A 26461-nucleotide genomic window follows, 5' to 3' on the forward strand; every position below is an offset into this window, starting at 1 on the left:
ATTACTTTCTCATGTTCCAAATATCTTCTACTTATGAAAATAAACCCAGAATTTCAAAATTAATATCTTTATTTTCTTTAAAAACAACACTTTTTTTCAGATGTGATCTGGCGATCAGAAAAATCATAGTCAATATGATGAAGTTTATTAAGAAAAACTACAGTATGCATACTTTTGTAGTAACGCACCACATATATGCCATTAAGTTTAACCTTTGAGATAAATTGATGCAACATACTTTTTATTTTTACTATATATATATATATATATATATATATACACATGTAAAGAAGTAACCTTTGTGTTTCTGTGTGTTTCACATCTTCCTCTTTCTTGTTTTGTTGTGCATGTGCCATTGGGGGAAGCTGTTGTAAAACCTAGGAAGAGACAACCAAAAACTTGCATCGTTTGATTGACATCTATGTGACATATTGAAAGAGAAATATCGGTTTGGTCGTGGATTAGTTCTTTAGAAAAATGAAATGCTGTCTTCTGTCATGAAACATGCAAATTTTTAATGGTGCTTTGGTACAAAGGTAGGAATGGAGAGTTCCACCCCCTGATGAATTTGTATCAAATTTGGATGCACAATGCATCCAGAGTAAGTTTCTCGTCACCTGTTGCAGCTGAACGGTAAGAAATGTCCCACCGATTTTTTTTCTCGAACATTCTTTGTGAATGCCATTTGTCCTATTTATCTCTGACAACAATGTTGGCTGATGTGAATGGGGCTAAACAATTTTTGATTTAGTTTTCAGAAAAGTAATATGCTTTCATTCATTTAAAATGTAGAAAATGGCAACAAATGGCATTATGTGAAATGTCATCATCTTATTCTTGCAAAACTACTTTATCAACAACAGTTGTTTTCCAATTAACCATCACACAAAAATGAATGGTACTTGATAATTACACCATTTGATTATGTACTTTAGTGGTCCGCTACATGATTGTGTTATTCTATGAGATTTTTGTTTGCAGTGGGGTGATAACTCTGACGTAAATGCACATAAGGACACATCTATTATGAAAGCATTGTAAAATTCATGAGAAAAAAAATATGCAAAGATGCTGGTCGGCTGTATGGACTGCTAAATTCAAACTTTGCGGTATCACAGCTATGGAGAGGAGTAAATGTGGCATTGTTTCAAAGAGCAGTAATACAAATCATCACTGTTCGGTTTAAATATTATACCAGACTGACATTATACTTGCAATAATACAAAGTGTATTTTGTTAAATGTAATAGAATTAAAGTTGAGTTATTATCTTCAACAACGTAAGTACTAAATTCAATTTAAATTGAATAATTGTTGCTCAGGGCTGATGGAAGATCTATTTATAATTATTAAACCAGACAAACAAATTTCCTCACTAAATGACTCACATCATCGGAATGGTAATTCTGCCATACGTAAACCAATTTGCCAGAGGTACATTTTTAATTGGCCCAGTCTGTGTGTGTCATTCACTTAAATTCAAATTAATTGTCATGACAACAAGTCCAATGAAAGGTGAAGTGCAGACCATTCAATGTAAAGAGAGGAAAAAATATATAGTAAACTTTTAAAATAGAAATTTTTAAGAACAATCAAGACAAATTCTAAAGTTAAAATAGGCACCACAAGCAGTGCTTATGACCTATGACCATATAAGGAAGAAAATTAGTAATACACATTTAAATATCGCCCTCTAGTGGAGGTCGTGATAACTTGGCCATGTGACAACAAGCCCCACTTTCCATAATAAAATGGATTTCAATGTAGTGGTTATTGAATTGTGACATTTTTTTCCATCAGGAACAAAATGTTTTCTATCATGTTCGTGATGGGCTCTTTGTACATGTACTATCAGGTAATAATGATTCTTCACATTGTGCTGTGTGGTTGTGATTGAAATCATGTTTCATTTCAATCTGTTGTTGTGATTTGCAGGCTTGTGCTGCCGGTAATGTATAACTACCACCTCTGTTTTTCCATGCTCATTATTAACTGCTACACTGAGGCTTTTATTAAGCTGGATATGCCTTTCTGGTCTAACTGCCAAGTTTGAATTAAAAAAAAAATAATCATTGCCTCACCCTCAAATTTGTTTGTCTCACAGGCTCGTCAGTCTTGACTGCAGCAGAATATTGCCAGGGGATCGATAAAGTACAAGGAGGGGCATTGATTACTGATCCCCAAAATAAAAAAGTTGGAGGTACATCATACAAATTGCTGATTAGCTTCTTTTGTCATAAAGTGAGGTAGAACTTAGACTATTATAAAACTGGGAATAATAAGCACATATTGTTGTTGGAATGTCATCTGTAGCAAATCTGTTGGCACTAAGATAGAAAAATATATGTTTTCTTTCAGACTTCATTTTAGAGTTTGCTTATTACATGTCAAAAAGCAGCGTGTTTTTTATTTTAGATTGCATAATTTGCGAGAAAGGACACGTTTGTAACTGCTCTGATGGGTACACTTGGAACAATGAAGTGTGCTACAATTTCAACTGCTGCAGTGAAACAATATGCCAACACAATGTGTTGGTATACAGAGTAGCTTGCATTGCCAAGGTCAAAGGTAAGAGATTACCAGAAATCGAATTTGCTAAGAAAACAAATATGAAATTAATTTGAGGTGATGTAATTATTGCATTTGAGTAAAATGAGGAGGTCAAAATTCTTGTTGTCATCTCCACAGTCAAACTTATTGGAACTTCAAAACTAAATAGAACCATGTGGGATTCAAACAAAATTAAACAGGTGCACAATTTTAATTCTATTCCTTAAATTACCTTTCTTCTTTTGTTTTATTTGAATTCAATTAAACACATTCTTGGTCATTTTCTTTTTAAAGCTTAAAACTGCCTTTGAAGGACTTAATGGTTTTCAACACCTGAAGAGTACCGGTCTAAGGTATTGTACTGAATAAAAAGGTTATGTTTATTGAAATAGAAATGTCAGTATGAGTACGTACATCTATAGAAATCATTAAAAATCGATTATGATTTCTGAAATTGTATTTATTTTTTGTAATTCTAATGTGCAAAGACTTCTGTCATCATCTCTATGTTTTGATTTATAATAGATGTAGCTAGCACAAATCTTAAAGTCGTTTCAAAACAATAGAACTTTTGCTGCAATCACAATCACACATCTCAATCTTAAAGGCTGTCCAACCGTTCTCTGGATTTTGAAGTGGATCTTAAAGTCAAATTTGCAACGTCGAGACTCCAGAGCATTGTGTCGACATTAGAAGCCAGTCTTGGAGCTACTTTCAGGATCACCTCATCAGGCAAGTAAATGTTTGATGTTTTATAATGCTAATTAGTATCTAATTTTGTTTGCAGGGGCTTGGTGAGGTCACACACTGTGATAAAGACATAAAACAATCATCATAAATTGAAATCAGTTTCTGGAAAGAGACTACTGTATTTTTTGGACTAAAAGTCGCTCCGGAATATAGGTCGCATTAGCCATAAAATGCACAATAAAGTGAAAAAAAAACATATATAAGTCGCTCCGAAGTATAAGTCGCATTTTGGGGAAAATGTATTTGACAAAATCCAACACTAATGGTTACCATTGCCTGATGGGAGCTCAGCATCAGCTGTAATGCGAGGTTTGGATGCTTTTTCTCTAAAGAAGTAGCCTGTTATTAGAAACACCTGAAAATGGCGGTGTACCTAATTGAGTGACGTAACAGATCAAACAGCCAATCAGAAAGTGGGGGTGAGGGCGGGTGTGGCACTTTTCACTTTCATTTGAGTTTGACCATGATTTTTCTCAAATGAATTGCCTGTTGTTACTGACATTACTTCCCTATATTACTTATCCTAATTCCACCTCCAACCCCTAACCCTGTGTTGCAAATTTTTTCCATGATAAAATAATTGTTGGTCATACTGTGATTTGAACTCAAGTTGCTGGGGTGAGAGCTCAGAGGACTAACCACCACACTAGGGAACCCTCGTCTGTGTGCATTAGAAGAAATGTACACTATAAGGTTTAAAATAGCAGCTCAACACGTGACATGGTTTTTCATTTTGGATGTTTGCAGTTCAATTCTTCACCATACTGATGGAATAAAATTGAGAGGTTATTTGAATTCTACGCTCCTCATGTCTGCATGTGTGCTATAGTATGGTCGTTGTTATGTTTCATGTTTTATGTTATCATCTTTAATGTCTGCATGCACAAAGCATTAAATGTCGGTAATGACGCTGTAGGATGACATTGTAAATGTATATCTTTTATGCAGTTATTCACATATAAGTCGCCCCCCACCCAAACTATGAAAAAAAAAACCACGACTTATAGTCCAAAAATTACGGTAGTTCAGCTCTCGAAATGCAAAAAGTGGGGTATACGTAGGCATACAGATTTTTTATTGATTTTTTATTTTTTAATCTTTATTGATTTTTAAAATTCGAGAGACTACACAAGGTGAAGCGAAAAAAAATCACCTATGATGCCTACTATTTTTATAGTCACGTATGACCAAAGAAACCATACTAATTCTGTTTAGTAAGCCTCCTCTGTCGAGTCATGGTATTTTCCACTTAGGTCAAGTTGATCCATGACTTTTATTGTTCTTTACTCCTGGACCATGCCGTATATTTAGCTAACACACTCATGTGTTTTCTTTCTCACATAGACATTGTCACCATCGAATCAACAGAAACATGTGTACCTTACATGTCAGAGGCAACACTGAAATGTACTTTAGAAGGGGTATTGAACAAGTCTAGCTGGAAAATCATCAGGAGGAATGAGAGTTTTGAGCTTAACAACGGCACTGTGGTGAAACTCGACTCAAACTGTGCCAGAAAAAAATCTTGCACTGCCGTCACTCTTCATAATGTAACAAACATCTGGGCGGGTGAGTATGAAGATTTCTTACCATTATGTCATTAACCTCTGGAAGATTAAAATTATATAATTATAAAAATATAAAATAAAATATCAAATAGAATTCTAAAAAATATTTACTTTGTTTTCAATAACTATCCGTACCGTTATGTCAGAAATTTAGGTCATGATTAATAGATAATTAATCAAATATTCAATGTGTAAAATAATGTTTTTGTATGATTGATTACATGATGTCATTCATAACCACTACTTGTGTTCACTGCAGGCACGTATGAATGTGAATTCACAAGTGGGTCAGTCCGATATTGGGCAAGGAAAGAATTAAAAGTGGCGACCCTGCCCGAAGATATCACCATGACATCTGAACCTGTTACTGTGGACTGCTCTAAAAGACAAAGCACTCAAAATGTTACAGTAACTGCCACAGTTCAAAACAACAACGAGACCTATACAGTCATGTGGAGCTACAAAGTTGGAGATAAAATACAACGTAAAATAAATAATAAATTTAAAACTCTTATGTGCCATGAGACAGTGGTTGGAAATCACTGCTTTATAATGACACTTTTATTTTTCAGATTTCCTTTTTTGCCAGCCCCTTTAGTTAGAAAGACTTTACATGCTTTTTTTTTTCTTCTAGCATCCACAGCGGACTCACGGGATTACAATTTCACAGTTGTTATCAGTTGCCAGGAAACCAGTGAACCACATTACGTGACAGTCACCTTTAAAAACAGCAAGGATCAAGAAAAAAATGCAACACTGAACATTCCAGTAATTTATGGTATGCAACAGTGGATTTTTCAGTATTTCTTTCCACATATTTGTTTTTACCACAATTGCATCCTAATTCTTCTCTATCGTTCAAGTGGGTAAGAAATTTTGCGAAGAAGATGATTTATGGCCCAGGACCCCAGATGGAAGCAAAGTGTTTAAGCGAAAGTGTCCAAAGGGCAGAGTTGGCTATGAGTCACGCACTTGTAAAGGAAACAAGTGGCAGCCAGTGTTCTCCAAATGTGTCAGCAACCATTTGTTTAACCTTTTGCAAGTCACAGAGGTGCGTGTGTGAATGTGACTGCACACAATCAAACATGATTGTAATAAAAATTCTTGAATCTTGAATGAAAGTCATCTAGATTGATCAATTTGTTTTTCACATTTCTAGAACTACATGAAAGGACAAGGGGCAACTCCAGAGAGGGCCAAATGTATTTTTGAAGGACTTCGGGACAGTTGGATGTCGGATAGTAATTCAACAGGCAGGATGAATGACCTTACTGTCTCTATCGACATTCTTGAGTTGATGGCTAAAGCATCAGAAATCAATACCCTGGATAACTGTGTCTTACAGGTAAGTAAGCTTATAAGTAATATTCTATGGCCTCTTTTACTAACTTTTAAAAATATGGACCAGAGGGTATATTCGAACTACAAGGGGAATCAGACTTTTAAGTCGAGCAGGTTTAACCATGAAGAAAAATAACATTCAATCAAAACTTAGGACATTCTCATATTGACCAGTAGATGGCAACAGTGTGCTTTGAAATGTAACACGTTTTTTTTTTTTGCATTTCAGGTGTTCATTGATGCAGCAAGTAAAATGTTGGCCCAAACCTGGGCTGGACTCAACGAGTCCATTCATGACCTGTCATCAAATTATCTTTGGTCTGTGGAAGGTTTAGTGAAGAACACACAAATCAACCGAGGTCAAAGGTTGACCTCTCCAAATTTAGAGGTCACCGTCTGCCCAGGTGGTAACTGTGAAGTGACTTTGTACAATACCACGGTAGCTATAAAGAGGTCCTCGGGAATTTTGAAAATACTTGCTGTGAAAAATCTGACGGATAAATTACAGAACAACTTTCCATACGCGGTGCCATCACCAGTTTTGATATCTGCAACACTGGAGGATCAAGATGAAGCATCTGTAAAGATTCGTTTGAAATTTAACAAGGAGGTGGGGAACTATGGAAACACTTTCTGTGTTTTTTGGAGCACCACTGGGAGATGGTCAGAAGAAGGATGCAGAGCAATAGGTGGTGGTAACAACATCCTCTGTGAGTGCGACCACTTGACTGCATTCTCTGCCATGTTTGGCTACAATAGTGATTTGACGCAACCTCTTGTTGACCTTACAAGAGTTGGTCTGAGCGTATCCATTTGCTCCTTGCTTATCTTTCTTATCATTCAGTGTCTGGTGTGGTCAGCAGTGGTCAAAACAAACCTTTCACATTTTTACTACACAGCCATGGTAAATATTGCCGTTTTCCTCTTGCTTGGCCACAGCAGTTTCTTGATTTCCACTCTAACAACTGATCTCTCAACGCACCCTCCATGGTGCGAAATTGCGACCATCTGCAAACATCTATTTTTCTTAGCCACATTTTGCTGGATGTTGTGTATGAGCGTGATGCTAGTCTACCATCTGATTTTTGTATTCAACCCAATGAGCAAACATTTTTTTACATCTCTTTCCAGCATAGTAGGCTACGTCTTCCCAATGCTCATAGTGGGATCCACCTACATGTATTGTAAATATAGCGGTAAGCGGTACCACGACAAAAAATGTTGGCTTGTTTCTGGAAAGGTCTTCCAGAGCTCTTTGTCTTCTTTTCTCATCCCAATTGGAGCCATCACTCTGATAAATCTCTGTTGTGTGGTAGTTGTCATTGTCACTCTGGTGAAGTCTCCAGTCCTCGATAACAGAAATGCAGACCACAGGAAAACAGCCAAAAGTATCCTCAAAGTGATCATTTTTTTGACGCCAGTCTTTGGACTGACATGGTTCGTAGGATTCTTTCTCTTCACAGCAGACCCGGAAGGACAATTCTTTATCATTGTGAACTACAGTTTCAGCATCCTCAATTCCTTTCAGGTACTTTCAACACACACACGAACCCAAACACAATGCTAAGTCCTGTGATATATAGAAACCATCAGACAATGCGCAAAAACAATTCATAGTATTTCACTGGGGGATCTTTTTGTCCAATTTTGTTTGGATTGGCCTGAAAATGAGAAAGTTGAATTTTTCAATTTATTCACTGAAATGAACATTAAAACTAATGAAAAACCATCTTTGTACTTAGCAATGTAGTAGTTGTTTTATGTTTGTCTCTAATCAAATGTCTTGCAGGGACTTTCCATATTGTTGTCAGGCTGTTTTGCGGAGCAGAAGGTTGGTGTATCTCATTAAAATAGACAGTAAATCCATAGAATTAGAATTAGTACACAAAGGTGACCTAATCAATCCGTGTGTGTGTGTGTGTGTGTGTGTGTGTGTGTGTGTGTGTGTGTGTGTGTGTGTGTGTGCGTGTGTGTGTGCGGGCGTCTCTATCACAGGTTCGAGGCGAACTGTTGAAGCTTATAATGGTACACTTAAATCCGATTGATTATGAATTAGACCATGCAAAGGAAAATAAAGCGGTTTCTCTCTTGTGCTTATTTCCTCAGGTGAATTCAAAAGGCGAATTAAAAATACAACATCAACCACATGCAGGGAAGAAAATGTAATCTCGAGATCAGCCACCTTTATTGAGCTCTTTCCTGCATGATTAATTTTTTCTCTTTTCTTTTTTTTTTAAATCGTGGAATATTGTGATTGTTTTGTTTCTGAGTGTCGTAAAAAGTATAACAATGACCTCGTCTCAATTTCCTTACAAATTGACTCTGTGTGGAATTTAGGCTTGTTTACAAAGTGAAAACTACATCTTGTTTTTTTACAATAATTTCTTACATCTTGTAATTTTGGACTGTGAATTGAGTGGCAATGCCAACCCAAAGTGAGATGGTTAAAAAAAAAAAAAAAAAGTACCGTATTTCCCGGACTATAAGGCGCACCGGACTATACGGCGCACCTTCAATGAATGGCCCATTTTAAAACTTTGTCCTTAGATAAGGCGCACCAGACTATAAGGTGCACCATTAATGCATCATGTCAGATTTTTAATTCAAATCAAATCATTCTCCATTTTATCTTTTTTGTTTCAACTTCAGACGCAACAAATGACTTTATAATCACAAAATAATGATCCATAGTCTTTTTGATCCATGATTCATAGTCTTCAGTGGGCCAGTTATGATTGATTTCATGACACAATGCTTCGGGCCAGTTTAAATGTAGGAATTTGGTCCATATATAAGGCGCACCGGACTATAAGGCGCACTGTCGGCTTTTGAGAAAATTGGAAGTTTTTAGGTACGCCTTATAGTCCGGAAAATACGGTACATTGTGCTGTTTAAGTCAGAATACCATGTTTACACCAAGTTGAATATAGAACATAGTTGTAAGGCAAATTTGATATCCCCTTCGAGAAGACATTTGGACAGTCGTATTGAAATTTCTATTCTTTTTATTCTCTAGCATTAGAATGAGATTATTTTTCAGCAATCAACAGTATTTGGACATCCTTTGTGTCTTGGTCAACCTGAGTAGAGATAGGTGCAGTGGTCATCAAGATCAGGTAGCATTAGATGATGCACTGGTACTAATTAATGGGTCATTACCACCTGGAAAAAAAACACACAGAAACAATTCTATATATAAATATATCATATTGGTGTCAGTTAATCGAGTTATTAACACCATTAATCCAACCCCTTTTTAATGCCATAATTTTCTTTAATCGCGCAATTAAGGCTCACTTTGGCCTAATACAATTTCTACTCGTTTCACTGTTTGTAGTGTTGCCGCAGAAAAACGCCTATCCAAAAACCAGAAATAAACATCAAGCAAGCCATAATGGTGACAACTAGTACGGGCTTGGGAAAAAAACTTGCCTGCATAAATTAAGAATATGTTTGGAAAATAGCTTATAAAAAGTTGTTATACCTCCTCTACCAATCCTGTTCTTGAAAGCCTGGAATATATTTGATGACGTTCCAGTAGAGGTGACCTAAAGGAATTGACAGAACCACATTATTGGAGAAACGATATGTAAACTGTGATGAGAAGTTTCATTAACGGTGTTATTACCCTTGTCCCACTTCCAGAAGAAGATTGAGAGAGTCTTGAAAACGGTTTTGCAATTTCGTCCCGCACCTGAAAAATGTTAGCAAACAAAATTTAGAGAAACTTAATTCCCAGCTAAACTCAATGTCTAAAATTGTACGATAGTCTGGAAATTGATTTCAGCTGTATCTACACAACATGGTTGGTATGCGGTAGAGCAATAGAGTTTTTTACGCTTTTTATTTTAGATGTATTAGAGGCACATACCGTTTTGTCAAGGAGCGTTCCAAAGACCAATACAAAGAAACCCTATGAAAGTAGAGGAGAGAAGATTTGGAAGAAAATCAGAGATTCACAGGTTAGACAAGTCCAGTGCCACATTAAAAAATTACAAACTGACTCACTTGTGTCTGTTGTAGGTGTGTGTTATTATATATACATATGGATATACTGATGCTATACTGAATAGCATATAGAAATTGTATCAAAAGCCCACCTGCAGAGAATTGAAGAAGGCGAAGGCAACATGGATTCCAAAATTCCTTGGGTCAACTAGGGTTCCCACACCAAGGCTCCAAGTTACTCCAAAGAACGGTGTGAGGATGGCCAAGGTCCGAGCAATTGAGCCCAGAGTATTCCTCGCGTTGTCTTTTACAGAGATTTGCATCCTTCTACTCTGGATGAATTTAATAATCACCACAATTAGAATTAGAATGTTTATGAACACAATGATGAGTGCCGGGATCACAAATGCCAGCAGCGCTTTCGACTGATTCCAATTGAGCCAGCAGATAGCACTTTCTTGAATATAAGTATCGTTTGGGGCAGTTACAGCTATAGTAATGGCTGCGATAAGCAGTGGCGTCCCATAGCCGAGAGTGAATCCAATGAGCAACTGGGCTCTTTTCGATAGAACTCCACCGAAAAGATTGAACATGTTATACAACAGCAACATAGCGAAATTCAACATCCAGAAAAAGAGGGCTAAGTAGAAGAAATGGATAAAAAAGGTAGCAGCGGTGCACGCGGGTCGATTAGTTCTTCCATCCTCAGTGATACTTGAACCGATAATGAACCAAACGTTTGCAATCAGTAGAGACAGTGCAATGTTCATAATGGAAATGTTGCGCAACAGTTTTATGTCGTCTTCTCGAACTCTACGCCTCGAAAACATGTACCCCTCAATGAGGAGGCATAGAACTAGGGACGCCATGGAAATCCCAACACCAATGAAGGTTATAAAACTCAAAATTCTACTATTTGGAAAAAAAGGTGACATTAGCATCGAAAATGACGTCAGGTGGTCACATCGACACGTGACTGTTTGATCCACTCTTTCAATGAGCTCGCAGCCTTCATCATCCCATCCTCCAAGTCCATCGAAGAGGGAAAAGTTCCAGAACACACACTGAGGGTTTCCCAGAGTATCATTTATAATGTCAAACGTGAAGGTGATATTGTTGACGATGGTGTCAGACTGAACAAGTACAACTCTCCCATTGATGACCCTGCCCGTAGCGTTGTTCTCATCTCTTGGAGGTAATACGTTATCCAAGGATTCAAAAGTTATCACGGTGAGGTTTGTTGCTCCATTGGACCCTTCTATGTCTATCTCCACTGTTGAATTAAAATCCCCGTTGAAATTGTTGATGAATGTAGTTTTGTTCAAGAGAATCAAAGGTGTTATAATGTTGAAAGAGGCGTTCGTAAGTCTACTTGTGATATCCTCAAGAGAAAATAACAACAATGAGCTGAAACTTTCATTTCTGGGAGTGAAGTTTCTTGGTACTACAAACTCTGAGACAGCTTCAAGGTTAAGAGTGTTCCATGCTTCTATTGCCTGATCTGTGGTAAGGACACCTGTAGTTAAAAGGACATCCTATAGTACAAGGGAACGAAAAGAAACAGTCAATACTTGTTTTAACATTGTTTGCCTGCGATGAAACAAGAACGGACATACCTCCATAGACACTTGACTTATCTCAACTACAGTGTCTGTGACAAAGATGCCTACATTGTTGAGAGTTCTAACGATGGCCTCAATGTTGTTAGGATTTTCAGTCACCGGCTCATTCAGCTCAATGGTGGCATTGCTGAGGTCATCCAGGAACTCTGGCAAAATATTTTCTTCTAAAAACTGAAATATCAGTAGAAAAACATGCATTATAATTCATATCTGGCTCAAGGTCTTCTATACTGAATAATGAAATGATCCAACTCAAACTTAGATTTTGTGACAGGTCGCCAGCCAGTCACAGGGCACATACGAACAACGACTCATACCCACATGCACATCGCCACTTAGCTGCCCGCACACAAATCAGGCGAGAAACTAAGATAAAAAAATAAAAAGAATAACCGGTTCACCTGAGATCGAAAGAGTAGTTCCGCAATTCTCTGAAGAATGCATTCGTTTTCTCGATCTTCCCATTCTCCACTTCCCCTGCAAATGGCAGTTATCTCTCCCACCTCATTTATTTCACAAGAAGCTCTACCCACTTGATTTAAAAATCCATTTCCAAATTCGGGATCACCAACACATGTGAATGAACCTGGAAAGATTATGAATTTTAACATCAGTGATGGACAATCAAAGCACATCAAGTATAGAATAGTATTAAATGTGTTGTCATTTCTGGCTCCATACTTACCATTTCTGACCAATATCAATGATATGTTCTGTGCGAATTGAGAAAATGCAATCTCTTGACAGGTGACGATTAATTCTTGGTTATCACAGTCTTCCTGTGTGATTGTAATCTGAGTTTGGATTGCAGTGCCTGTATCTAAAAATGCACAAACAAAACCCAACAATGTGAAAGTGATACTGTGATTATTTACAGAAATTGACGTGCGAATATCGATTTATAATTTGTGGACTCAAAAGAGATGTGGACGTCAGGAACTGCCATTTTGTTTACACTCCAACTGTTACTCTCACTTATTATATGTCAATGCGAAAATGGCAGCAAGAAATAATTTAATTGTGCTTTATAAAATAAAGTAGATTGGATCGGAGACACACAGACACACGCACGGCTATATATTCAAATGTAAAAAATTTTTTGTGTGTGATTGGCTAATCAAATTTTCTTTTCTTTTTTATACCTTTTCAACACACCTTCACCTTAAATCAAAATATCACTGGTTGTGGATAATTTGCATAACTCCACAAATGCTAAATATTGTTTTGAGACTTCCTTTTCTGTGTAAGTTTTACCTGAATCTGCGACTTCTGGAAACTCCACCTGGTAGGGGTCCTGGACAAAGCACTGCACTGGCACTTGCTGCCCAACCTCACAGAGGATTGTATTTTGTCGGGGAACTACCCGGATTGTAGGTGTTTCCAGTAAACGGAATATTCGATTCGAGTCTTGCACGAAAACTGATTCCCCATCAAACAGCCGACATTGATAGCGTCCTGAAATGACAATGTTTTGTGACTCAAAGATTGGATTATTCCAGCAAGTGGCAAATATTTCAAATAACAAAAATAGTTTCAATATTGTGTTTTCTCAATTGGTGCCAGCAGATTGCAAATGTACTAGAGAGATTTCATGTGTTTCTTACCTTCGTCAGTGCTAAAGTAATTTGTGATCAGAAGCGTTGTATTTCCATCAACTTCTAAAAATCTGTGTCGCTCATCTTCAATTATTACAACACCATCAAGTGTCCACACGAACGAAGTGATAGTAAAGTCAAGATTCTCTGGTAGTGGGCCACATGTCAGAGTCACACTCTGATTGAAAAATACATCAGGTGGCATAGGTTCTAAGTCAATGCGGCCTTTGAAGGACAACAATACAAAGAATGAACAATTAATAAAACTCCATTGAAAACTTTCCAGACAAATAATGGTGAGGTGACAATAAAAGGTCACACTTTGTGTTTCTATGAGAAAATTATTAAAGCTACTTACTGTCAATCCTGACAGGAAAGGTATCTTTCAGATCATTGAATAATCCTATTAGAAGTGCATCAACAGCTGAGTCTTCAATTGTCATATTTGCCGTAATTTCAAAGTCAACAATGGTGCTACCAGCCCTTTGTAAAAATATTAAAAAAAAGATTAAACATGGTTGTGCATATAAGAGCAAAACTGATAGTACAATATCAATCTCAGCTTGGTTGTATGGATTCGATATTAATACTGACTTAATATTGATATATTATTGATATATGAATCAATCCACCCACCACTAGTGAAAAGCCTGAGGATTAAAGAATTAGATGTACCTGAAGCGTAAAAGATCAGATGATTGTCGACCTGGGATGTGTATCCTAGATTGTCTTTCAATCTGTTTGAGACAGTGAACACACTCAAACATGTGGATTCAACAGTTATTTCAATATTAGGGATTACAAGTACACATTGAAGTGATCATGACCAATGATAACTTACAGAATTTGAAACAATTTGGGAAACAAAATTATTTTCTTGGTTGAATGCATCATCAAAGTCGATTTCCAGAATGAACATCAACTCTCTTCCTGAAATACAGATGCAGCTTGTCAGTACAAATTGGTCCAATAATAGTGAGATAAAAACTAATTGTGTGTAACTCATTTACTTTCAGGTGGCTCTGGAGTTGGATCTGAAGAGTTAAATGGAGAGCAAAGTTGAAGAAGAGGAGAGTTATAAAACATTCCATCTTTATATTATGCCTTTATATGTCAGGAGACCAATCTTATATTCATTGTTGAATGCATATTCAAAGTCAATACTCAAGATGAATGACAACAACAGTGTGTCAGTATAAATTGGTCCAGTTATTTAAGTGTGATAAAATTGTAGATGGACCAAAGAGGTAAACTGAGGAGCAAAATTGAATCAGCAATGATTGTCAAAGATTACATGATTTTTTTCACAAATCTAACTCATGTTCTCAAAACAACTTTCAGGAGGGCACATCTATAGACATTTTTTTTTTCATGTATATGGACATAGAAAGTCTACACACCCCTCTTCAAAGCCAAATTGGGGTGAAAGAAAAGTGAGAGAAAGTGAAAGCAAGATAACTTTCCTGCCCATAATGTGACAAGTTAGGCCAATTACCAGTTTCAAGGTACAGCACATAGGTCAATTTACAAAGAATATTATACAATAGTACAATACCTTCTCTTGGACACGAAGCTGTGGAGAAAAAAAAATTTTTTTTTAAATAAAATACAAGATATATTCATCGAAAATCTTGTCAACCCAAGACCAGAATATTTCAAAACTTTGTATGTTGTGGGACTGTAACAATGTCTATACACCATTCTGTGAATTTCAGGTACAGACTGTATTTTTTGGATTGGCAGGCTTTGACGCCCCATTTAAGAAAGGGAGCTGGTGCGGTGGGTTAATTCCAGCCTCAGGGTAAATCAGACCAGCCCACATCACATTTTTGGACCCAGCATTCGTCCGTTTCTCTGTCATTTTCTAATTCTCAAGGACAGCAGGTGTAGCAGCTACTACAGGGGTCATTCAGACCCGGTACAGCGAGAATACAAATTGGATTGACAATAACATCTGTCCTTTATTACCAGTTATGATCGTTTCATTTCTGGACTAAATTTCTCAGGGGGGTGAGGGGAGTCTTGTTCTTAGACCCGAAGAAACGACGGGGGTTCACAGTTTGATAAAAATGCGTCTTATTCACATGAAGCATGTGAATCAGTTGACATTCATAAGGCGACTGTTATTTCGATAGTTTTATATCAGAACCACTTACTTGAAACTGGTTCACAGTACTCCCCAGATGGAGGAGTGCCAAAAATGCAGTCACAGGTTGGTTGACTGACATCGCTGCATGTATCAAAAGCTTCACAGATATCACATGACCATCCAAACAAATCTTCACACTGACACTTGCGTCCTCCCGTAGAGTTTGGATAGCAGGCTTAAAAGGCATTGTCAAAAATGTATTAATCTATTTAGAAACATTAAACTCATCCATTTATCCTGGGGATTGAGAAATTGAAAAAAGTTCCCACCTGTGGTCAAATTCCAGTTTGTCAGTCTTAAATTATCTGTGATCTCAAATTGTACAGGGACATTAGCCACAGCAGCCCTCAAAAGAGCAATGATATCTAATGGCTGTAGATCATCATTCATCATTGGAGGGTTCACCCCAAGGAAAATGTCTACTGTCGCTGGAGAAGCGCATAGGAGAAAGAACAAAAGGAATTTATTGACATTAAAGTCATTCGTCATGATTTTGGCTTATACTTATCAAACCTTTTGTGGTTTAGTCTAGATCAGCATCAAACAAAGAATTTACAAGGATAATACCTCCTGTTCTTTCTTGTTGACACGAAGAGAGACCTGTGGAGAAAAAAAGAGAAAAAAAAAGTTGAATAATATACAACAACATATAGTCAAAGAAAATAGTGTCCACCCAAAACCAGAATATTTCAAAACTTTGTTGTGGGGCTGTAGCAATGTCTTTTCACCAATCTGAATTTCTGGCACCGACCGTACTTTTGGATTGGTGGACTGGGGTTTTGATGCCTCATTTAAGAAAGGTGACTGGTGTGGTGCATTGGTTGTAACTTTAGCATGCATGCATGGATTAAAGACTAAAGTTTTAAAGTCCCAATGATCGTCACACATCTGGGCGTGATGAAATTTGTCCTCTGCGTTGAACCCATTCCCATGTGATTTTAATCCATCCCACGGGGGAAAAGGGAGCAGTGAGCAGCAGCGGTGCCTCGCTCGGGAATCATTTGGTGATCTAACCCCCCAATTCCAACACTTAATGCCATCTATGCTCATCTAGGCACACACACATTCTACTAAACTCGTTGCAGAGGTACAATGCGATATCAAACTACTGCTAAACTACTCAAAGCAATTGGGCCATCAATCGGCTCATGCTCCAAACAATCAAAACCATCAATAACATCACCCTAATAATATTAGCAATATGACCCTCTTGCTGCTCCAATCCTATTTAGCAGAGGGAAATGGAAGATTGAAAAATCTCTGGCAATTGTTAATTCGACAATTTTATACAGGACCCACTTACTTGAAATTGTTGGTTCACAGAACTGCCCAAATGGAGGAATACCAAATATGCAGTCACACGTTGGTGTACTGACATTGCTGCATGTTTCAAAATTGTTACAGATGTCACATGACCATCCAAACAAATCCTCACACTGACACTTGTGTCGTCCTCCCGTAGAGTTTGGATAGCAGGCTTAAAAGACATCGTCACATATTTATTAGTAACTTATTTAGAAACATTAAACTCATTCATTTATCCATGGGATTAATAAATTGAAAGAAATTTTCACCTGTGGTCAAATTCCAGCTTTCTAGTGTAAAATTATCCGCTATCTCAAATGGTACCGAGACATTATCCACAGCAGCCCTCAAAAGATCAATGATATCTAATGGCTGGAGATCATCGTCGGATGGTGGAGGGTTCACCCTGAGGACAATGTCGACTGTCGCTGGAGAAGCGCATAAGAGAAAGAACAAAAGGAATTTATTTACATTAAGGCCATTTGTCATGATTTCGGCTTATCCTGATCAAACCTTTTGTGGTGCTCTGTTTTTATATACGATAGGGTTATGTACATTGGAAGATTTGGTAACAAAAAGTTTGTCTAAAACTGTTTTTCTCGATTATTTTTTTTTTTTTACAACCCCCTCTCGAAAGAAGAAAACATTTTGTGCCAACTTTGTATATAGAAAATATATATGGACACCTGTGCATTTCAGTGTATTTGTATTAAAATCAAAAAAGGATTTACCAAAAACGAATTACAGTACAGATCAACTTACAACAAAAACTATAACAAGAAAATGTTCCTTGCCCATAATAGGACAAGTCAAAGGCCAGTTGTGAGTTTCAAGATACAACGTGGGATTAAAGAATAGATCAACATAAAATAAAGAATTCACAATAGGACAATACCTTCTATTATTTCTGGTTGACACGGAGGAAGAACTGTGGCAAAAAAATGGGAAAAAAAGTTGAATAACAGACAACAACATATATTCAAAGAAAATATTGTCAACCCAAAACCAGAATATTTAAATACTTTGGTTGTTCTGGGGCTATAAAAATGTCCTTACACCAATCTGTGGATTTATGGCACCGACAGAACTTTTGGATTGGTGCACTGGGGGTTTGATGCCCCATTTAAGAAAGGTAACTGGTGTGATGCATTGGTTCTAGCTTTAGCATTCATGCATGCATGTATCTATGCTCATTCATGCACAAACACATTCTATTAAACATGTTGCAGAGGTACAATGAGATATCAAACTACTGCTAAACTACTCAAAGCAATTGGGCCACCAATCGGGTCATGGCCCAAACATTCAAAACCCTAATAATATTAGCAATATGACTCTCTTGCTGCTCCAATCCCATTTAGCAGAGGGAAACGAAAGAATGAAAAATATCTGGCAATTGTTAATTCGACAATTTTATACAGGACCCACTTACTTGAAATTGTTGGTTCACAGAACTGCCCAAATGGAGGAATACCAAAAATGCAGTCACACGTTGGTGTACTGACATTGCTGCATGTTTCAAAATTGTTACAGATGTCACATGGCCATCCAAACAAATCCTCACACTGACACTTGTGTCGTCCTCCAGTAGAGTTTGGATAGCAGGCTTAAAAGACATCGTCACAAATTGATTAGAAATTTATTTAGAAACATTAAACTCATTCATTCATTTATCCATGGGATTAATAAATTGAAAGAAATTTTCACCTGTGGTCAAATTCCAGCTTTTTAGTGTAAAATTATCCACTATCTCAAATGGTACCGAGACATCATCCACAGCAGCCCTCAAAAGATCAACGATATCTAATGGCTGTAGATCATCATCGAATGGTGGAGGGTTCACCCAGAGGACAATGTCCACTGTCGCTGAAGAAGCGCATAGAAGATTGAACAAAATGAATTTATTACATTAAGGCCATTTGTCATGATTTTGGTTTATCCTGATCAAACCTTTTGTGGTGCTCTGTTTTCATGTACGATAGAGTTATGTACATTGGAAGATTGGTAACAAAAAGTTTGTCTAAAACTGTTTTCCTCAATCTTTTTTTTTTTTTACAACCCTCTCTCGAAAGAAGAAAACATTTTATGCCAACTTGAACCCTTCACCACTTCTACAGACAGTTTCCTTTGTATATAGAATAGATATATGGACTCCTGGGCATTGCAGTGTATTTGTATTAAAATCAAAAAAGGATTTACCAAAAAAGAATTACGGTATAGATCAACTTACAACAAAGACTATAACAAGAAAATGTTCCTTGCCCATAATGGGACAAGTCAAAGGCCAGTTGTGAGTTTCAAGATACAACGTGGGATTAAAGAATAGATCAACATAAAATAAAGAATTCACAATAGGACAATACCTTCTATTATTTCTGGTTGACACGGAGGAAGAACTGTGGCAAAAAAATGGGAAAAAAAGTTGAATAACATACAACAACATATATTCAAAGAAAATATTGTCAACCCAAAACCAGAATATTTAAATACTTTGGTTGTTCTGGGGCTATAAAAATGTCCTTACACCAATCTGTGGATTTATGGCACCGACAGAACTTTTGGATTGGTGCACTGGGGGTTTGATGCCCCATTTAAGAAAGGTAACTGGTGTGATGCATTGGTTCTAGCTTTAGCATTCATGCATGCATGTATCTATGCTCATTCATGCACAAACACATTCTATTAAACACGTTGCAGAGGTACAATGAGATATCAAACTACTGCTAAACTACTCAAAGCAATTGGGCCACCAATCGGGTCATGGCCCAAACATTCAAAACCCTAATAATATTAGCAATATGACTCTCTTGCTGCTCCAATCCCATTTAGCAGAGGGAAACGAAAGAATGAAAAATATCTGGCAATTGTTAATTCGGCAATTTTATACAGGACCCACTTACTTGAAATTGTTGGTTCACAGAACTGCCCAAATGGAGGAATACCAAAAATGCAGTCACACGTTGGTGTACTGACATTGCTGCATGTTTCAAAATTGTTACAGATGTCACATGGCCATCCAAACAAATCCTCACACTGACACTTGTGTCGTCCTCCAGTAGAGTTTGGATAGCAGGCTTAAAAGACATCGTCACAAATTGATTAGAAATTTATTTAGAAACATTAAACTCATTCATTCATTTATCCATGGGATTAATAAATTGAAAGAAATTTTCACCTGTGGTCAAATTCCAGCTTTTTAGTGTAAAATTATCCACTATCTCAAATGGTACCGAGACATCATCCACAGCAGCCCTCAAAAGATCAACGATATCTAATGGCTGTAGATCATCATCGAATGGTGGAGGGTTCACCCAGAGGACAATGTCCACTGTCGCTGAAGAAGCGCATAGAAGAACGAACAAAATGAATTTATTACATTAAGGCCATTTGTCATGATTTTGGTTTATCCTGATCAAACCTTTTGTGGTGCTCTGTTTTCATGTACGATAGAGTTATGTACATTGGAAGATTGGTAACAAAAAGTTTGTCTAAAACTGTTTTCCTCAATCTTTTTTTTTTTTACAACCCTCTCTCGAAAGAAGAAAACATTTTATGCCAACTTGAACCCTTCACCACTTCTACAGACAGTTTCCTTTGTATATAGAATAGATATATGGACTCCTGGGCATTGCAGTGTATTTGTATTAAAATCAAAAAAGGATTTACCAAAAAAGAATTACGGTATAGATCAACTTACAACAAAGACTATAACAAGAAAATGTTCCTTGCCCATAATGGGACAAGTCAAAGGCCAGTTGTGAGTTTCAAGATACAACGTGGGATTAAAGAATAGATCAACATAAAATAAAGAATTCACAATAGGACAATACCTTCTATTATTTCTGGTTGACACGGAGGAAGAACTGTGGCAAAAAAATGGAAAAAAAAGTTGAATAACATACAACAACATATATTCAAAGAAAATATTGTCAACCCAAAACCAGAATATTTAAATACTTTGGTTGTTCTGGGGCTATAAAAATGTCCTTACACCAATCTGTGGATTTATGGCACCGACAGAACTTTTGGATTGGTGCACTGGGGGTTTGATGCCCCATTTAAGAAAGGTAACTGGTGTGATGCATTGGTTCTAGCTTTAGCATTCATGCATGCATGTATCTATGCTCATTCATGCACAAACACATTCTATTAAACACGTTGCAGAGGTACAATGAGATATCAAACTACTGCTAAACTACTCAAAGCAATTGGGCCACCAATCGGGTCATGCCCCGAACATTCAAAACCATCAATAACATTACCCTAATAATATTAGCAATATGACTCTCTTGCTGCTCCAATCCTATTTAGCAGAGGGAAACGAAAGAATGAAAAATATCTGGCAATTGTTAATTCGACAATTTTATACAGGACCCACTTACTTGAAATTGTTGGTTCACAGAACTGCCCAAATGGAGGAATACCAAAAATGCAGTCACACGTTGGTGTACTGACATTGCTGCATGTTTCAAAATTGTTACAGATGTCACATGGCCATCCAAACAAATCCTCACACTGACACTTGTGTCGTCCTCCCGTAGAGTTTGGATAGCAGGCTTAAAAGACATCGTCACAAATTGATTAGAAATTTATTTAGAAACATTAAACTCATTCATTCATTTATCCATGGGATTAATAAATTGAAAGAAATTTTCACCTGTGGTCAAATTCCAGCTTTTTAGTGTAAAATTATCCACTATCTCAAATGGTACCGAGACATCATCCACAGCAGCCCTCAAAAGATCAACGATATCGAATGGCTGTAGATCGTCGTCGAATCGTGGAGGGTTCACCCAGAGGACAATGTCCACTGTCGCTGGAGAAGAGCACAGGAGAAAGAACAACAGGTATTACCTTATATTTGGGAATTCATCATTTCGAGACCAGAATTTTCTGTGTGGGCTGCTGGCTTTACTCATTATTAAATTCGTATTTTATTATTTAAATTAATTTTCACAAAGACAACAACTTGCAGATAATTTGGTCCTTTTGTACTTAATGTAACAAAACAGCAGTTTCACACATTAACAAATCATTCCACGAAAACATTCTCTTGTGGACAAAAAACAAAACAAAACAAGTGGTTGCACAATATAAAATAGTCCCAAAGACACGGTGAAAGGAAGACAAATATACTACAATTCAGGATAATTTACATAATGTTGGTGGATGCATGTGTATGTTTAGAACATTGATAATTACAATAGCTTGAAAATATATGAAAAAAAAATTATATCACCTGCATGTGAATGTTGGAGCTGACCTTTTGGCATGAGTGATAAAAAAAACGACTCTTGAAAGGTGTAATTAAGAATAGATTGTACCTGTAATTTGTTGTGTTGGAGATATGGTGATCCCTGTGAAGCACAGACAGTTAAAATAATATGTAAAGTCAGCTAAATGTTGCTAGATCTGGTACATTTCAACTCATGCGTATACAATGGCCAAATACCCCATGTGAAAAAAATGTGGTTACACTTGTTGAAAGAAAGATGAACTCACAATGGTCGCTGAAATGAAATATTGATATGGGCAGAAGTAATAAACAAAACAGAAAGTATTATTGGTGTTTTATGTGATTTCAATTCATGGGTTGTTTAGTATATTGATGGCTAAATCACTTTTTTCAAAAAACCCCACTAAAAGAAGAGCACATCGTCTTTCAGAATAAGAACACATAGAGGAGTGCTTGTTAACTGCGTAAATGTTTCTAGATTAGCTAGCAGACCTGTTCATCAAGTTTGGCATTTGTTTCCGTGTTTTGGGATTCGTACTGATAACATAGTTGTACTAAGTTCATTTTGTTTCCCTTGTCAATCACTTTTTTTTGGTTCTTTTATCATAAACATTTTTTTAATTTTAGGTTATTACCTAGCAGCATTTTGGAGAGGTGAAGGGACAGCAGAGGACGTGACTCATCTGTCAAATCTGACAGGTGATGAGTCACGCCTTCATTCATCCAACAGCTGATAAAGACGCGTCCCAACTACAGCAGTGACACTGATGAAGGCGGAAGTACATGCCGAAACATGTCAGGTAATATAACCTAAAATTAAAAAATTGTTTGTGATAAAAGAACCAAGAAAAAAGTGAAAAAAAAAAAAAAGTACTGATAACATGTTTGGCTTCATTTCAATCTGTATTTGGTTCGTTTTTAGCACTTGTAAAACCACAGACGGACAGGTTTATAAGAAGAACTGGACTGGTGCTTTTGATTCTACACTGCTGAACAGTTGTGGTTGACGTCAAGGCAGTTCCACCTAGCAACACCGGAAAATAAGGAGCTTGTTACCGGCTCAGTCGTACTTCACTGTTGCAAGTGCAATTTTGAACTTTTACTTTTATTTTAGGAGTTCAGTTTGGTAGTTGTAGGATTGCATAAAAACACCACTTTCACTGCTCAAGGAAAAATTTTGAATGAAAATCAACATGGGCACATGGACAGTAAAACAACAGAAATAAATGTTTACTTCCTTGTTCTTTGTTTGTAGCGACTGTATATTTAAAAAAAAAACAACTTAATAGACTTCCTCCTGTCTTGAGTTACGGGTGAACAAAAAGACAGGTTTTTCAAGGTCCAATATTACATGTTAAAATGAAATTATGACCTGAATCTTAGTGAGCCTCGTTTATTTCAACATTGAAGACACAAGTTTCAGCTCTTGGTTGTTTTTACTGTCTGCATTGAAATTAAAAGCTCAACTTTCAGAACATACTGCATATGTTTGAGGATCATTGCTGAAATTTTCTCTTTGGCCTTCATGCTCCTACTAGTAGAGGAACTGTTTCATATAACATGCACTTACTTGGTTTACAGAACTGCCCAAATGGAATTCCATTAACGCAGTCACACGTTTGTGTCTGAGCATCACATGCACCAAAAGTGTCACAAATGTCATCTGACCATAATAATTCATCCTCACAGTGACACTGATATCCTCCAGTAGAGTTTTTATAGCAGGCTGAAAAATGGACATAGCAATATTAGCAAATAGATTAAGTAAACTATGAAATTTAAATGAAGTGGCAACTTTAAGATCAAGACGCTCACCTGTGGTCAAATTTAAACTTTCCACCAGCAGTAATTCTTCAGTGATATTGAATGGTATGACAACATTTTCCAAAGCATTCCTCAGTTGAAAAACTAACTCTATTGGTCTAATACTTGGACTGTGAATTGAGAGGAATATGTCCACCGATTCTGTGGAGCAATTTGCTGCAGAACAGTTTTCTATGGCTGAAACAGACATATTGTAACTTAAGTCACAATTAAAAAAATGAGTTTCAGTTTAGGGCCACATTTTAATGAGCGCATTCAATGATGGATGCTCCACCCTAGTTAAGTGCTATAAACCACTCACCATTCCTTTTTTCTCTGCCATGACTATGGGTTTGTTTTCTATGAGTTAACTCCTGAAAAGAATGAAAACATGCATCACATTAAATACCAAGTCAAGTGAAGTTTATTTAAATACCAAATTAGAGTTTAGAATAATAGTGATTCTGTTTGAATAGGTCTTGAATACATGTAGCCTAGTGGTCCTTGTTTTTTTCGGTCATGTTTACTGTGGTAGAGTTAATGTTAGTCAGCTATTGCAGAAGAAATAGAGATGAGGATGATGGCAGATAGAACAATATAGACATCCTGAAACATTGTTAACAAAACAAAATAAATTACCATCTGTTGAAGAAAACACAATCTTTTCTTCCCTATATTTGTCAATATAGTTAATAAGCATGGCTTTTATATTTTGCCACGTAATTAAAAGGTTTTATTCAGTACCAATATAATACAGTGGTGAAAAAATAAACATTGGCATTTAATGATATTTTTTTTGTGTTTGCAAGGCATTAATGGCTTTGAATTCTTACTTTAAAAAACAAGTGGTGAGACTCTGTGCAGTCCTTTGTCCAGCAAAAGATGTAGGCACCCAGAAGAAGCAGAACGCCAAATCGAAGTGCCTTCAGCAGTGTCACCCCGGCTGTAGAGAGAAATAGAAAGGAAAACCACGTCATAATCATTGTATGTTGAAATACTAACTTGTAACATAGAAAATGATCCATCCAACCAGCTACTTCATATATCAAGTAAAACAATGCATATCATAGAAGAGCTGAAAAGTTTTCATTTACCTTTGAGCTTATTGATGGAAGCATCCATTTGATTGGATACTTTAAGAAATGTGTGCTTCAGTTGCTATCCATCAGCTTTATAGGGCATGTCTCCACGTTGTGCACCAGTCCGACAGGTTCAGTTGCTTCACGCAAATGAAACAATGAGAATCATCATCATTATGTTCAAATGAGAGAAATATGTTCCTTCTTCCTTGACGTTCTGGCTACTCATTGTCACTTAATTGTGTGATACTCACAGTTCCTCACTTTCATTTAGACAAAAGTTTTTGATCTTCTAAATGCATGTGTGTGAGGTTCTTATAAACTTTATGTAGAGAGATGGAGAACAGAGAAATAATCTTCCAAATAGCACACATTTCTGTAATTGCTGGTTGGGTTTTTTTTACGTGCTAGCTGTCATTTTAACATTGGTCTGTGTCTTGTGGTTCTAAGTGAATCTGTGAAAATAATGTTTTTGCTTCTATTGGTATTCAGCTACTAATAGTCGGGTGCTATAAATTGCTAGTGAGCATATTCATTTGCCCGCATAGGTTTGTACTTCTGACTTCAATTCTTTTTTACATGCTATTTGATTCCTTTCCCTTGGTTTCTGGAATTGCCTCTGTGTATGTATGTGGCACTATACAAATAAAGCTGCCTTCCTAAAACATATTATGATATGCTTACTGAAACTCTCTGGTGGTGTCATTAATCTCACACATTATTACTCCCCTGTGATAGGAGGTAGAAGGCAGCACAAAAGGAACATGCCAGTCATTTTTTGCCAAGCTTTACTGGCACATTGACAGCTGTTCACTTAACGGACTTTAATCTTCCCTTTACTTTCAACAGCTTTTTTTGACACACATATTACAAATTGATATTTATGACCATGAATATTGCTATACCTTTCCATGATTTTTAAAATGGTTTGAATATTGAAAGAGCAAAAAATGCTTATTTTCTGTTCAATTACAATATATATATATATATATATATATATATATATATATATATATATATATATATATATATATATAAAATAAAATACAGATTCTTCTCACCTTCATCAGCTATCCAGCTTTACTATCGCAGACAGTCCAACAGCAACGGTATCTCTGTTGAACAATATAGGGATACTGCAAAAAATGCAGCCCTTTTAGGTGCAAAAAATGCCCTGTGGCCGTTAGGAGACACCTAGTGCTGACATTCCCCTCAACAAAAACGTTGAGAATGCCAGCAAGCACAAATATTCTTCTTCAATGAATCCCATGGCCACAAATTCTGAAAACAGTCAACAACAGGTCATTATAACAATAAATGACAAAATATTTAAAATATAAATGACAAAAATGTCAAAATGACAAACAAATGTATCAATACAAAATGAGCAAAACATTAAATCAAAGGCGTCATCTTCAGAGGCCTACATTTATTGAATTAATTTAACGAAAGTAAATATCCTAAATGTGCCTAATGAATGTAACACATTCAGAGCACTCAAACAATTTAGCCAAGT

The 26461-nt window shown here is 36.6% G+C and overlaps 2 protein-coding genes across 2 annotated transcripts; one reads left to right on the top strand and one right to left on the bottom strand.

Annotated features, from left to right (window-relative positions):
* Positions 1–583: 583 nt before the first annotated feature.
* On the top strand, positions 584–8470 carry adgrf3b (adhesion G protein-coupled receptor F3b). The gene is made up of 15 exons (XM_085938294.1): positions 584–633; positions 1800–1854; positions 1935–1947; positions 2415–2567; positions 2688–2749; positions 2844–2902; positions 3157–3281; positions 4644–4868; positions 5127–5351; positions 5502–5645; positions 5731–5918; positions 6027–6212; positions 6438–7736; positions 7998–8039; positions 8204–8470. Exons 1-15 carry the CDS (start codon positions 584–586, stop codon positions 8372–8374), a joined length of 2997 nt encoding a protein of 998 aa, XP_085794420.1. The 3' UTR covers positions 8375–8470.
* Positions 8471–9195: 725 nt separating this feature from the next.
* On the bottom strand, positions 9196–25062 carry LOC147042572 (uncharacterized). Its single transcript, XM_085937867.1, has 35 exons — positions 24961–25062; positions 24700–24809; positions 24189–24240; positions 23879–24064; positions 23634–23789; positions 22152–22184; positions 21485–21643; positions 21210–21383; positions 20658–20690; positions 20003–20161; positions 19728–19901; positions 19191–19223; positions 18535–18693; positions 18260–18433; positions 17723–17755; positions 17097–17255; positions 16826–16999; positions 16090–16122; positions 15792–15950; positions 15530–15697; positions 14929–14946; positions 14384–14407; positions 14215–14303; positions 14049–14110; positions 13732–13856; positions 13383–13598; positions 13033–13233; positions 12464–12598; positions 12180–12364; positions 11773–11949; positions 10309–11691; positions 10080–10121; positions 9837–9902; positions 9693–9756; positions 9196–9370 (listed from the first exon to the last, which is right to left on the bottom strand). Exons 1-35 carry the CDS (start codon positions 24986–24988, stop codon positions 9321–9323), a joined length of 5193 nt encoding a protein of 1730 aa, XP_085793993.1. The 5' UTR covers positions 24989–25062; the 3' UTR covers positions 9196–9320.
* Positions 25063–26461: the final 1399 nt, after the last annotated feature.

This window comes from Syngnathus leptorhynchus, chromosome 18 (genome assembly GCF_054491065.1).
Source record: "Syngnathus leptorhynchus isolate UIUO chromosome 18, UIUO_Slep, whole genome shotgun sequence".
In the NCBI taxonomy this organism is placed as follows: Eukaryota; Metazoa; Chordata; class Actinopteri; order Syngnathiformes; family Syngnathidae; genus Syngnathus; species Syngnathus leptorhynchus.

Bases quoted from the DNA above. Each gene is read 5' to 3' on its own strand.
- LOC147042572 (XM_085937867.1), bottom strand. From the start codon at position 24,988: ATGGATGCTTCCATCAATAAGCTCAAAG. The intron at 21,644-22,151 runs GTACAATCTATT...GCTCTTCTCCAG, and splicing joins TCCAACACAACAAATTACAG to CGACAGTGGACATTGTCCTC. The intron at 11,950-12,179 runs GTGAACCGGTTA...CTGATATTTCAG, and splicing joins AACTACTCTTTCGATCTCAG to TTTTTAGAAGAAAATATTTT.
- adgrf3b (XM_085938294.1), top strand. From the start codon at position 584: ATGCACAATGCATCCAGAGTAAGTTTCTCGTCACCTGTTGCAGCTGAA. The intron at 2,903-3,156 runs GTATTGTACTGA...TCAATCTTAAAG, and splicing joins CTGAAGAGTACCGGTCTAAG to GCTGTCCAACCGTTCTCTGG. The intron at 7,737-7,997 runs GTACTTTCAACA...AATGTCTTGCAG, and splicing joins GCATCCTCAATTCCTTTCAG to GGACTTTCCATATTGTTGTC.